The sequence below is a fragment of the Manis javanica genome, chromosome 5 (genome assembly GCF_040802235.1).
Source record: "Manis javanica isolate MJ-LG chromosome 5, MJ_LKY, whole genome shotgun sequence".
In the NCBI taxonomy this organism is placed as follows: Eukaryota; Metazoa; Chordata; class Mammalia; order Pholidota; family Manidae; genus Manis; species Manis javanica.
This window is the reverse complement of record NC_133160.1, coordinates 162,747,298-162,762,160: the sequence shown is the minus strand read 5'-3', so window position 1 is coordinate 162,762,160 and position 14,863 is coordinate 162,747,298. Positions and strand designations below refer to the sequence as shown.

The following is a 14,863-nucleotide window of genomic DNA, read 5'->3' as shown; positions in this document are numbered from 1 at the left end:
AGAAATTTATTTCTTACAGTTCTAGAGGCTGAGAAGCCCAAGATTAAGATGTCAGCAGATTTGGTGTCTGGTGAGAGCCTGCTTCTTAATTCATAGACAGCCATCTCCTGGCTGTGTCTCCACTTAGCTGGAGAAAAGAGGGAGGTCTCTGGGGTCTCTTTTGTAAGGGCACGAATCCCATTCATCAGGGCTACACCTTCATGACATAGTCACTGCCTAAAGGCCTCACCTCCTAACACCCATCACACTGGGGAATAGATTTTGACTTATGAATTTTTGTGGAGCAAAAATATCCAATCAATAGCATCATGTAAATGTAAGCTTCTTTCTGAACTCTGTTCTATTCCCTTGACCTGTATGTATTCTTTCACCATTACCACATGGTCCAGATCACTGAAGCTCATTAGTAAGTCTTGAAGACAAATAATATAAGACCTCTGGCCTTGAAAAAAAATGCTTTGGCTAGGTCATCTGTATTTTCACAAGAATTTTAGAATCATCTTGTCAATATTTTTAACAAAACATGCTGAAATTTGATTTGTGATTTGTTACATCTATAGATACAACCCAGTGATACTTAGAATCTTCATATGGGGCTTTCCAATCCATGAATATGGTATGCCTCTTTCTTGAGGCATTTTCAAATTTTTCTCAGCAATGTTTTATTTTCAGAGTATAAGTCTTGCATATATTTTATTAAATTTATGGCTCAATATTTCTTATTTTTGCATTCCTATAGTTTTATTGCTATTATATCAAAGTGGAGATATTTCTGTATATAATATAGATATATAATTAAAAAGGTTTTCTAATTGTTTGTTGCAGATTTATAAGAATACTTCAAATTTTGAATGTTAGTATCATATTAAGTTTTAGACAGAAACAAGCTCAATGTGTTTGAGAAATGGAAAGAAGGAGAGTTTTACACCTAGCAGGTGAAGGGCAGAGGAGGACAATTTATGGTCAGAGGTTGCCAGAGAATCGTATGGTCATCAAGGTATAGGCATTTAAAATTTTTCTTACAGGTAGTTCCAAAAAGGTCCAAAAGCAGGGAAGGTTCCAGTTTGATATATTCCCTTAGAACCACACAATTCACTTTTTGTTATCTCCTATTTAATAACTGTAATTCCCTATGGACTGAAAGCTTTGGAGGTCAGAGGCTGTGTGTGTCTTGTTAACTGCTGCATGCTTAGACTGTACCTAAGACCCTAACTGACACATAACAAGCACTCTATATTTATTGAACAAAAGAATGGAAATAAAAAATAAGGAAAGTTGTATTTTAGTAATTTAAATATATTTTATAAGTTCATTTTTATGACATTTGGATGTTATGATAAAGAGATTTTAACCTACACAAAAATTTGAACTAAGAGATTCGAAGTGACTGTCACAGAATGATTCAAAGCTCAACATTAAGTGTATTTTGCTAATTTATTTCACTTTACAGTTTTGTAAATTTTCATTCCAACAGATAATTAATAAGGAAATGACTTGCTTAATATTCTAGGCTTGAAGTGGGATGAAAGGAGAGTGCATGAAAGAATAATTCAGGGATATTGCTTTCTTCAGAATATATTCATAATACATTTAGTATCGGCAATATTTCCCAAGATCTTCCCCCATATGAATTCAAAAAATACGTTATTTGACACAAAAAGCAAAAAGCAACCAACCAGCCAATCCTACGAATCAACAAGAAAAAGGTAGGCAGCCCCTCCTTCTCATTGCATTTGGAAATTAAAACAGCTCTTGACATGACTTCCTTGGTGTTCATTCAAGTGGTCAGTTCTCAGTCTTCATATTCTTTGACCAATCAAGAGCATCTGAAATAGTGGATCACTTCCTTCTGCTTACTTTACTTTTTTTCACTTGGCTTCCAACATATCCATTTTTCTGCTAATAAACCTTTTTTATAATTAAAAACAACTTTTTTCTTATTGAAGTATAGTTACATATGTTAGTTTCAGGTGTAATACATAGTGATTCAACAGTTACATGCATTACAACATGATCACCATGGTAAGTGTATAGTTACCATCTGTCGCCCCACAAAATTATTATAATACTATTGACTATATTCCCTATGTTGTACTTTTAATCCCTGTGACTTATTTATTTATAATTGAAAGTTTATACCTCTTTATCCCCTTCACCTGTGTCGCCCATGCCTCCTCCTGCCTTCCCTATGGCAACCGCCAATTGGATCTCTGTATTTATGAGACTGTTTCTCAGTTTTGTTTGTATGTTCCTTTGCTTCTTTTCATATTCCACATATAAGTGAAATCATATGGTATTTGTCTTTCTCTGCCTGACTTCTTTCATTTAGCATTATACACTCTAAGTCCATTTATGCTGCTGCAAATGGTAATATTTCATTTTTTATGGCCAAGTAATATTCCATTATATATGCATACCACCTCCTCTTTATCCATTCACTTCTCAATGGCCACTTAGGTTGCTTCCATATCTTGGCTACTGAAAGCTTGTGCTTTTTGTCCTTTCCCCGTCTTTGTTGGTTTCTTGTCCCAAACTCTTCTGTCGGAGTGTCTCAAGGCTCAGTCCTTGGTCATTTTCTCTTCTTTGTCTTTTGGATGCTATTTCTCCTGAACCTCAGACTCATATACCCATCTATTTATTCCACAGCTTCGCTTGCATGTCTGACAGACATTTTAAACTCAGTATGTCCAAAACTGGACTCCTGACCAATGTCACCTCCACCCTAAGTCTTCTCTATCTCCATTAATGGGAATATCTATCATCCTTCCACAGTCTTAGGCCCCAAACCTCAGAATTATCATTGACTCCTTGTTTCCCTAACACCACACATTCAATCCATCAGGACATTTATAATGAATCCAGAATCTATCACTTCTTACCATCTTTACTGTTACCACCCTGGTCCAAATCACCACTGGCATCTGCCCATATTACTGGTCTACCTGCCTCTGCCTTTCCCTTTTTGAGACTATATTCATGAAAGCAATCAGAGAAATCCTCTGAGACTTAAGAAGTATCATGTACCTCCTGTTCTCAGAATGCTCTTTGGCTCCCCAGTTCAACATGAGTAGAAGCCAGATTCCTTCCAGTGGGTTTGGAGGCTCTGCCCAGTCTGACAAGTGTTCTATTTTTTACTTCATGTCTGTCTATTCTCCCCCTTGCTCACTCTGCTCCAGCCACAATGGCTTCTTTGCTGTTTTGTGAACACATCAGGCATTCAGGCCTTTGTGATGGTCGTTCCTTCCACCCAGAATGCTGTTCCCTTGGGTGTCTGTATGGCTAACTACCTTGATTCCTTTAATTCTTTGCTCAGGTGTCATCAGGGATAGTAGATGACTGCTACCTCCTCCTCCATAACCTCTGGCACCCTTATTCTACTCTATTTTTCCTTTTTTATTCCCATGGAATTTTTAAGTATCTAAGATGCTCTATAACTTACTTATTCATTATGTTTATTGTTTACTGTCAGTTAAATTTATTGTGGTTGAATGTAAACTCCCAGAAGGACAAGGACTTTGTCTGTTTTGTTCACTGGTTTATCTTTCATGCTCATAAATGTGCCTGGCACATAGTAGATTCTCAATGAGTATTTGCCAGATTAGTGAATTAATGATTTATGAGCTTTCTTTCAGCCTGGAGTCTTCATTTTAATACCACTACTTGGAAAAATCCTAATTGCCTCAGTGGATCTCATCAGTCACTCTCTTCTGCCACAAGGTGGCAGTCTTCACCTTCAATATAGATTTCAGTAGCCGCAACTGCAGAATGAACCGCTGAGTTAACAGGCTCCTTCTCTTTGGGCAAGACAACCTGCCCTGCAGGACTTAGCAGCAGGGAAATTCATAGAAGGAGTGGAATGGGCCCTGGAGATCTAAGTGCTTTTAGAGATGAAGATTTAGGGTGTGTGTGCTTTCCCCAGGGAGCGACGCATTATGAAGGTGAGGCTGCTTTATCGACAGAGACTTTAAAGTATAATTGTTATTTGTGGGAAGGGGGTAGGTTTAGAGAGGGGACATGAAGCCTCAAGTAGCTGACAGCATACAGAATGGATTCAGCCACCACCTATATCTGCCTTTTCACTTTTACATAAGCCTTTAACCCTTTCTGCCTCATCCCTGCTTACCCTGGCCGCTTTATCCCTCACCTGGGAGTAACGGTGCCCTTTCGGTGTTTCTCATGCAGTCTAGAGAACCGACCCCCCTCGGGGGGACTTAGTCCTCATTTCTGTTAGGATCAACTCTGTTCTGAGGACAGGGCCATGACTTTAAACTTCCAGTGGGAGGCAGCACTGTCTTGTAGAAAGAGCAACTTTGGGAATGTAAGTATGGCAGCTTGGCCACTCGCTAACTGTGGGGCTTTGAGCAAGTTAGAAGAGCTTCAGTAGTTCTGAATCAGGGAAAATGATACCCCCTCTGAGCAGGGCTAGTCTGGGACTTGAATAGGATGCGAACGAGTTAAGCACTTAGCCCAGTGGGACACATGGGGGCCACACAGTGGTGTTCACGCCTCTCCTTCCTCGGCTACTACCTCCTGCCTCTGAGGGGCGCCTGGGGACAGCTCACCTGCGTAGGTCAGAGGCAGGGAGGAGGAGTGAGAAGTAACAAGAGGGAATGGCTCAAGGGGGACAGGGGGGTGGGAAGTGAGGAACCGTCTGGGGTCTCTCGGTAGGAGCAGAGTGGTAGGAACGGCGAGGACCTGCCACTGACCTCGAATCCTCCCCTTTGTGTGCTGAGCCTCTAGGTCGCCAAGGAAGGAGGGAAGCACAAAACCGCTGTCAGACTGAGACTGCAGCTCAACATGAAAACTTTCTTATTAACAAATCAAGTCTTTCAGAAGCTGCTCCTGGAACCTCTCCCTGGCGTACGACTAATTAAAGCATGCTGATTTTCACAGACCTTATGATTCTTTAATGTCCTATGTAAGACTGCCAGTACTGTCAACCCCCCGTGACCCAAGACCACCAGGAACACATCGTAGTTGAACCAGATGGGTTTTTTCCTCTTTGCGGGAAGAGTGAACCCTCCGTACAGGGACCCGTGGGGGCAGGGAGGCAGCAGTGTGAGGATGTTAGAAAGGGCTTATGGGATTCGGGCTTGTTCAGCGAGATTTGGGGAAGGCTCAGGGAGGCTTCCTTCGCCTGGATGTTGCCGGGAAGCAGAAGGACTGGAGGCAATTCGATGACAGGGCATCAAATAAATCTTATCAGGCTGGAAGAGTAAAGGAAAGCTGACGCTGTCGTTGGTAAAGAAGCAGCAGCCACTCACATAGCTTGGTCGTTTTCTTGTGGCTTGGACATTGTTTTTATCTGTTCACATCATAGTCTGTTGTGGCCACAGAGAGGCCTTATCTGGTGTTGGTGTCCTTGAACTGTGTTTAGCAAGAACACCAAAGCCCTGCGAGTGGTGTGCCAGCCGCCTAGGGTCAGGAAGGAGCTTCAGCAGCTGGCCTGCGATGGCTTTCCCTAATTTGGAAAGAGGGATGACGCTGAGGGGAAAGAAAGGGAGGCATGAGCTGGTCTGATCCCCTTGCCCGCTGGATTTCCGGGTAGGCAGACCCATGATATTTTCTGGATGCTCTGAGCAGGATGTCCTTGCTTAAAGGAGTTATGGAAAAGGATTCAGAATCCGTGAGGCAGCAGTCCCTGGAAAATCGTGTAGGCTCTAGAACTCTCTGGAAAATAAAATGTTTCTCTCTTCACCCCTTCCAGCTGTGTGAGGGGCCCTACAAAAGCTCACTTAGTGCGTGACCTTATCTATAACTCTGGGCTGGAATTGTGTCCCTGCGGGAAGGCAGGCAGCACCCAGGGGCTGTGCAGGATGCGCCGTCTTTTCCTTCCTTTGAGCCTCTTAGTTACTCGTCTCTTTGCCATTATTCATAAGGTTTGATTCTAGTATGATCTGTGATTAAGGAGAGTGGTCTGGCAGTCCAGTATCGCTTAGGATTGCAAGGAAGTGTTTAAAGTGGAGAGAAAGCTCCACCGTAAGAGGTCTGTGGTCCTAGGCCCCCATCCCCATATTTCGTGTCCTCAGCCCTTGAGGAGTGGGCGGGGCACTCGGCGGGGCGGCGGGGCACCCACCCTGTCTTCCCTGGTTCCATGCTGTTGTCTTTAACTGGGTGAGGGATGAGCAGAGACACCTGTAGCCAAGAGACGTGGGGGCGGACGCATGACAGGTGGTGGCCAGGGGGCTAGGGCCCGAGGTGTTCTGTGTCCTAAGGCTTTCCAGGATTCTCAGACAGTTGGTCTGATAGTTCATGCAACTTCAGAAGAAAATGAGAGTTTGTTATGACCTCCCACCCCCCACTGTAATATGTAGTTACTATAGAAAAATTAGAAAATGAGAGGAAGAGATCACAGAGCAACCTTCTTACCCAGCAGCCAGATACTATTTTTAAAATATGGTTTGATTCTTCAACCAAAATATGTAGGTTTTTTTCTTGTTTTTAAAAATTGGTGCTGATCATACTATATCTTCAATTAAAAATTTAACCCCCCCCCTTTTGTAGATTGGTTGGATAATAAATGAATCCATTTTTGGTCATAAACCGACAATGCAGAAGACTTTGGGGTGAAAGTGGAGACTTTCCTTTATTCCCCTCCCCAGAGGCAGCCCCAGTGACCAGTGCGACGCACATCCCGTTTCTCTTTAAGCTGAGGTCGGCTCTTTTCACTCAGCATAAGATAAACGTCCCCCAAGCGGCTGCAGCTGCGTTACATGTGCCTTGTTTCAAGGCTGCTCCACAGCGCCCCCTGCGGACGCGACCTGCGGAACCCCCTCCCCTGGTTTGGCTGCGCATCTAAAGGAACCTGGGAGGAGGCAGGAATGGGAAGCTTTTAGATAATTCCAGGCTCTGGTCTTTCCACTTGGTTGGCCTGGAGGCAGCCTCTGGATCCTTTCCAAAGCTCCCCAGGAGGTGCTGCGGTGTGGTAGTAGGTGGGAGCCCCTGAGGCAGGTGGCTCCCCACAGCCCCTTGGGGGCAGGCACAGGCAGCTGGCAGAATGACCCCTCGGCACATGGTCACCACTCATGGCCCCTATCCCAAGCAGCAGGTCCCCCTGGAATTGCCACAGGGAAGGCCTCTGATTCTGGAACTGAGGAGCCACTGAAGAAAAACAAAACATTGACCTTCCAGAAATGGCTTTGACTCCTTCAGTCAGAGAGCCACTTCCACCTCTGCCAGATACAGGGATTCCCAGGCTGTCTGTCTTATGTAAAACAACTTTTGCATGCCTACCATTTGATTTGGTGGCACTGTGCTCTGCCCAGGGGGACAAAAATGAAGACTGTGACTTTGTGCAAGTAACTAAATTAAAGACTCACCTTTTTAGAACCACACTTGTGAACTATTTTTGCAGTGACATGTGGGTGAGTACTGCAGACAGCTCTGCACACTGCTGGTCTAATTCCTTTTTATTTCAACACACACACACACACTTACGCCAGGAAAAATGCTGACTGGCATATCCAGGGTGAAATGCTTACTTTTGATTTTAGGGATGAAAAGTAACTTCAGAAAGCCTGCCCCCAAATTTCTCATGGCCTTTCCCCATTTATCTCTTATCTGTGAGGCACATAGAAGGCTCTGATCTCTAAGAAGAAGAGGAGGCCATTGAGGTCTTCCCAGGTCTGTCTCAACTCTATATAACTCTGTTCTTTCTAAACAAGGAACTTTAAAATTTTAACCTGGGGTTTCCTGACTCTTAGGGTAATGTTTCTTGAACTGGGTTCTATGTACCTAAGAAGCATCAGAATAATTCTGGAGGGTTGGGAGCTCTCTGTGCGAGTCCGTGGAGTGCTTGGCGATGAAGTGAGCATGTGCTCCTGAAAGCGTCTGGCGCATGTTGGGTACTTGGCGCGTGTTGATTCCTCTTTCCTGCCGGGTGTTTTGCAGTGGACAGTTCTCTCCTTCCATCTCTGGAGACGTCCCTCCCCCCACCCCCACCCTTTGTCCCCTGCAAGTCCTGCCGATGCTGCTGAGGACAGAGGTAGAAGAATTTTACAGGGGAGTTGGAATCCGGCACAGGAAATTACTGAGGAGGCTACTGTGTTAAATTAATGGAATTAAAACATGAACCCCTAAAGCAAAATGGCCGCCCAACATCATTTTCCTATGCTTCCCACGGTTGCCCCATAAATTGTGACTGACATCAAATACATAATGTAATAGCTTTTCCCCCCTTAAGTATGTAATGTATGGAGAAGGCCAGATGGATAACGGTTTCCTGGCTCAGGTTTCAAAGGCAAGTAGCGAAAGAGTTGAAGTGTCCTGGGCAGATTGGGGAGGAGAAGGGGCCTTGGTGCAAGAGCCCCCCCACAGCCAGGTGCATGTCACGTGTTACCCCATTCAGTTCTTGCAAAATCCCCATGGGTGAAGTGTTACTGTTTTCCTTTTACAGAGGAGAAGCCTGCGGTTGGCACAGTTTAATAGCCTGCCTCATCAGGTGATGCTCTGGTAGTGTGGTGGGAGCCCGACCTCACGCACGTCATATCCTTAAAGTTTTCTCATCAGTAAAATGGGACAGGGTGGTACCTACCTGTGACAGAGCCTGCAGGCTAGCCCTTTCTTCTCTAGAATAAAAACTGTGATTTAAGTGTGCAGTGTACATCAAGATTAAAGATTGCAGTTATCATCTTGCCCTGCTACTTGGTATAGCAACGTGGGTACATTTTAGTAAATGAAATAAAAGCAAATAGAAAGAGTATTTTCTGGTACCTGACCTTAAAAGGCAGCTGGCCGTGCCCATTGCTGCTGCTGCTTTTTCCTCTCCCTCTTTATTTTCCTTGATCTTTCCTGTTGACTTGAGTGTAGTGAAGATGGCTGGAACTGGAGTAGCCATTTTGGACTGAGTATATGGGTCTCTCTGACATCTGGAAGGTTATTCCAGAGTCCCAGATACTGGCCTCTGGGTTGATATATCAGTGAGAAATAGAATTTTCTCTTGTTTTAAGCCCTGTAATTTTAGGTCTTATTAACTCAAATCAAATCCTGATACCTTTGCTCACAGAAATGTTATGAGGCTAAATAAGATATGCATGTAAAGCATATACTAAGCCTTATTATTATTGTTGTTGTTGCTATTATTACTGTAGCCCACCTGGCTACTGGATAACTGATCTGGAACTTTGTCCTGGTGATTCTTACTAAGGTGAGGGTGGACACCCATCCAAAACTGAGAGCAAGGAGAAAACCGTATTGCCTGTGGACAAGGGGATAAGCAGGGGTGTGTCTCATCTGCGTTTATGCCTTAGATCTGAACCCAAGTATCTGTGTGTTCTCACCACACCAGGCATGAGACATACTGATTCCACGTGTTCTTCAGGCCCTGTGAGGATGAGCCACATTCCTAAATAAGATCATGAGGACATCCCCACCTTTGCTCACTGGGGATGACTGCCCACGGGCAGGAAGCTCTGAGCAAGGGGCACAAGAAGGAAGGAATTAGAAAGCTGATACTCACTGAACCTTATTCTGTGCCGGGCACTGTTCTGAAAGGATTTGACTCATGTTTTATTTAATCCCAGAACATCTGTATTAGGTGGATACTTTACAGATGAGGAAACAGAGGCAGAGAGAGTTTGAATGACTTTTCCAAGGACACACAGCACACCTGGCAGAGCCCGGCAGCCTAACTCAAGGGACTCCCTCCTGCCCTAAATGAAAGGGCTTTCTCCTATTTCCTGTCCCAAAGAGAGTGGGTGGGCAGGGTGGCTTCTGCCATGCTATGCTGATTCACTGGCTGATGAGGGGTGGGGAGCCAGTCTGGGTTGGGAAGGCAGAAGACCTTCTCCTTCTGGAATGGCTTACTTTCTTTGTGCTCTGCAGTGGGAGCGCAGGCTCAGAAGGGGGTAGAAAAGTAGGGGTCTCATTTTGCATCCTTCAGGTCAAGCTGCCGGACGTGGTTCTGCACCTAGGATCTCCTCTCCCCAGGCTGGTTTATCCTGATAGCAGTGATGGAGCTGTCCCAGGGGAGACCCACTTCTGTGCTCCAAGGAAATGATGGGCTTACATGCGCTTGTTAACACAAACACTCGGAAAGTTCCAATTGCTATCCTTCCCAGCACCCCCTCTTCCCCTGCTCCTGGGTTTCCTTTTCCATCTCCTTTCTCACTGCCAGGGGTTGTTCGAGGGGACATACAGTTGTGATTTCTATTTCAGAGACTTCTCTCCTCTGGTGCTAGCTCAGAGTTTTCCAGAGTGACTTTTTTCCAAAACAAAAGTCAGACCAGGTTATTCCTTGCTAAAAAACCTCCAATGTCTTCCCACTGTAATTAGAATAAAGTTAGAAACCGTTCTCTTGGTCCCTTTGCCTGAGTCATCTGCCTCTCAGTTATTTTTCTGACTTGCTTTCCTTCCAGTCTGCCCCTTGTTCTTTGACACTGCAGTTCTGTGGTCTGTCGCTCAGGTCTTCAAAATCACCAAGTTCTTTACTGCCTCCAGGCCTTTGCACTTGCTGCACCTTCGGTCTGGAAGGCTCTCTGTGCCACTTGGTCTCAGCCTAAATGACCGCAGGGGGACCTCTCCTGACCAGCTTTCCTACCATGGTAATTGCTTCCATATTCTGCCATCCCTTCCCCATTGTTCGTCTGCCTACTTAGAACAATCCAGACTTACTCTGTTAACTTATTTGCTAGTTTGTGTCCTATCCGTGTCTCTAACCCCAGAAAGTCCCACCAGGGCCAGGACCTTGCTGGGCAGGGAGAATAAGGCTTTCATCTCATTAAAATGCTGTACAGATTAGACAAGATGATGTATAGGGACTACTTGGCACACACTAGATCCTTCCTAAATGAGTTTTTTGTTTTTTTGGCTTGGGGAGGAGGTTATGCTCCAAAAATATGTTTGAGGTCTGATTATTCATATTTTCTCTGATTTCCCATGTTTTATCTCACAGACATAAAGACTGCCAGAAGATAGGGGAGGCTTTCATGAACGCATTTCTTTCTAAGGATCCTTGTCACACCTCAGAACAGGACTACCAGCCACTGATGATGCTGGCCAGTCAGACTGTACCTTGCAACAAGGTAACTGGGCCAGGGATGAGGTCACAGGACCAGGTTTTGACCAGGATGAGGGAGGAGGAAAATCTGGACGTTAGGACATTGGTGCGGTTGGCATGGGTGGGGTTTGTGGGAGACCCTGGAGATCCCTTGGAAGACCGGGATGTCATCAGGGTTAGGATGTCGGGGAAGGGAGGTCAAAGAACAATGCAGACATGGGAAGAGGAAAGAGACTTGGCCAAACATCAGGCAAATGAAACCTAATGTGAAACCCAGTCCAAACAAAAATAATGCAACCTCGTATAATTACAAAATAGTCACTGACCTCTGATGATAGTGATAACGCCAATTTACATTTGCAAAGTGCCTATTTTGCTTACCAAGGTCTTTCTTACCCCTTATCCTATTAAATCCTCACAGTCACCTGTGAATAGGCATGTCAGGTGAATAGGCAGGTCAGGTGTCAGCATCCCCATTTCACCAGGGAGAAAATGGAGGTGGGGTGAGTTCAGATGACCGGGAATGGCTCAGGATGGAGGGTCTTAAAAGTGACCAGTTGAAATGTTAATGGCATGAGATTTGGAACCAGAGAGACCTGGGTTTTAGTATATTGATTATACTTATACTGAAAAAGACCTGCAATGGTGTGTATCTTTTCTAAAGCTAGCACGTAAGATGAAAATTCAGTGTGTCCCAAATCATCCTGTGAAGCCCGTAAGCCATCCACCAATCATAAGAGAGCCAGAGTTTTAGGGAACTCTCTCCTGGCACACCTGGCATGGGGCTCCACACAGAGGAGCTGCTTGGTGAATAATCACCCAGGTGACACTGAAAAGGTAACTCTGGCAAAGATGTGGAACTAAGCACTTACTTGCAATGTCCCATTTTATTTATTCATCTCAGGTGTTCTTTACAATTATTATTGATACCATTTTACAGACAGGGAAAGTGAGGCTTGGCGATGCTTTGGCCACCTGAGGGCAGATGGCCAATAAGTACTGGGGCTGAGCTTCCCAAAGCAGCGTGACTGCAGGGTCTATGCATCAAGCCACACCCTCCACTGCCTCCTGTTAAGAGTGAATAGATCCATGGAGCAGAAGATTGTTCTGAAATGTGACTTCCTGTACCTTTACAAGGCACCCTGAAAAAATTTCACTGTGATGTTTTTTTGTGTGTGTGTGTGTGAGTATGTACATGGGAGATTTGGGAAGGAAGCTCTTCAAGAATCAAAGAGCACTTCTCCCAGAAAATAGCACATAAACAAAATGGTTTTACAGACAACTTTAGGAATTTCAGAACTTCCTATGCTTTCTCCAGGTGTGTTCTGATTCTATGTTTATTATAAGGTTTTGATTGGTGGCTTTCATAGTTTTCCTTACTGCAATCCAGAATAATAAGTTCATTTTATATTGTGACCTAGAGCACACAGACACACACACACACCCGCACACACAGAGCAGGGATGCCCTCAACTGGGCTTACTCACTGTATGTGATTTACTCTGATATTTTCAGTGTTTTGCTTTCATTTAGGAAGACATGAATTTGGTTTTTTGACTTACTAAATTGATCTCAATAATGGGTTGTGTTTATTCTTTCTTAGACTCTCTTTTGGAGCAAAACAAGTGAGCTGGCGCATCAGTACACGTGGGTCCAGCGGGAGATGTTCACACTGGAGAACACGCTGCTGGGTCACATGGCTGACGGCCTCAAGTGGTGTGGAGACGTGGGTTCTTCTGGTGAGGGTCTGGACCATTCGGGGTGGCCCAGGGGTGTGCAGGGTGAAAGAGTCCTGAGCTCTGCTAGGGGTCCCGAAAGATCTGGGTGAAAGAAGGGGCCATAGGTACCCACCCTGATGCCATCCATATCCTAATGGCAATGCAACTGGATGCATAAAAAAGCATCCTTTAGACCAACTCATGCTTTCTAGAAAAATTGACTTCCAAGAGCAACATCCACGCTCCTGCATTCACTCTCTCCTGCGCTCAGCCTGTGACCTGTTGGTAGGCTGCTTTCTATCGGGCCATCATTCAGGACCAAAGAATTCTTAAGCGGGGAGACCTTACGGGGAGCCAGGGCAGAGTGCTTGTTCCTCAGAGCAGCTGTGGGGGCCATTGGGTGGTAGTTTTTGGCCGCAGGACAGTGTGTGGCTTTGCTGTCATTTTTCAGAGTTGCCTTAGTTTGCCCCGAAAGACCCAGAACCCCTCACTGTGCAAAGGTGTTTTCTACTGAGAAAACCCTATTGAGCCCATTTTCATTTGTTTTTTTTCTCTTTTTGTTTACACGGTGGATATTTTTACTTTATATTATTTATTCTCATTTTTATTCCTTTTGACTGTTTTAAAAAACTTATTATAGTAGCTCTTCATCCCAGATTTGCATTATTTCCAATTACAAAGATGATGCATGCAGATTTGAGAAATAGTTGCATATTACAGAAATGAATAAAAGTAAAAAGTGAAGGTCACCCTGCATCTTTCCCTCACTCCTTAATTTCCGTGCCACCTCCAAAGGGGGCCTGTTGTCAACAATCAGGAGCACATCCTTCCGGACATTTCCCTATGTTCATGCAGATACATATATTTAAAATGGACACATACTATCCTGCAACTTGCTTTATTCATTTAAAACTAGTATGTATAATACTGCCATAGAACGGCCTCATCATAGCCCCTCTGTGGACGTGCTACGACTTCTTGAACCGTCTCTTGTTGATGGAACACTGGGATTGCTTTAGATGTTGCTCTTACAAGCACTGTTGCAAAGAACATTTTTGCACACACACCCGCAGCACTCCCACCCACCCAGCCCACAACCCACACCCACTGCACACCTACCTCCCCAACACAACATACCCTCCCCAATACCAGATAGTAATACTTTAAAATGTCTCTGCCAGTTTGATAAATAACACATCAGCTTCTTTGGCATTTCTTTGATTGTGACGCTGATGTTTAATCGTAGCTACTTCTCTTTCTCTTGTAAACTGGCAGTTTGTTTTTCTTACCCATTTTAATGGGATGTGTTATTTTCTTATTTATTGAAGTTCTGTGTAAATTACCAATAGTAGCTAATAAACATAATTATGGTAGCTAACTGATAGTAGTAGCCAATATTGGGTACCGACAAAGCCCCAGCCATTGTTCTTCATGCTGTATGCAAACCAAGGCGCAGGCTAAAGTGACCTGCCAGCTAGCCAGTGGCAGAGCTGGGGGCAAACCCAGGATTATTGGCTTGAGAACTTGTGCTGTTAACTGACTCTTTCTAAGTAAGGTCACTTTTCCAGATGCCAGTGGTTAGGGCTTCAATATACCCTTTTGGGGGGACACAGTTCAATTCATCACAAGGTGGAAGTAGAAAGACAGACACTTCTCTAGGGCCAGCTGTACACATACTCACAGAGAGAATGGCTGATGCCTGACTTCTAGGTTCCAGAAAGGGTTCCAGGGCCTCTTTTCATGCACCTCCACCATCTGCTCAGTGATTCAAAGTCGAGGTAAGCTTTGCCCAGATTCCACCCTCATTCTTACTCCACCCTCCCACCATATCCAATCAGCCACCCACATAATCTGCTCCCCTGATATTATCCTTTCTATCCACCCCCATTGGCCTGCCTGAGGCCACACACTGACCCTGACAAGCCCTCCCGTCTCGCTGGGACTGCCGTAGGTTCCTGCCGCTCCTTACTGCTTTAGGTCAGCCTCCAGCTGGCCACCAAAGGGGGACAGTGTCTGTCTCTTACCTCAAATATAGATACTCTCTTTCGCCTCCAGAATAAAGTTTGAATTCCTTAGTATGGCCTGGCCTTGTCTTCCTGTACCTCATCTTCCGTCACCCCTGCCCCATCACTGTGGCTCTGGCTGTACT

General features: G+C 44.8%; 1 protein-coding gene across 3 annotated transcripts in view; it reads left to right on the top strand.

Annotated features, from left to right (window-relative positions):
- CD38 (CD38 molecule) overlaps positions 1-14,863 on the top strand; it is a 65,417-nt gene that overhangs the window by 36,260 nt on the left and 14,294 nt on the right. For 2 of the 3 annotated variants that reach the window (XM_036990594.2, XM_036990590.2), the window contains 2 exons: positions 10,892-11,021; positions 12,600-12,735. In XM_036990594.2, the coding sequence (XP_036846489.1) occupies positions 10,892-11,021; positions 12,600-12,735 (266 nt within the window). Of the gene's footprint in view, positions 1-1,563; positions 1,707-10,891; positions 11,022-12,599; positions 12,736-14,863 lie in introns of those variants that run through there. The other variant, XM_017678008.3, reaches the window with a different exon arrangement.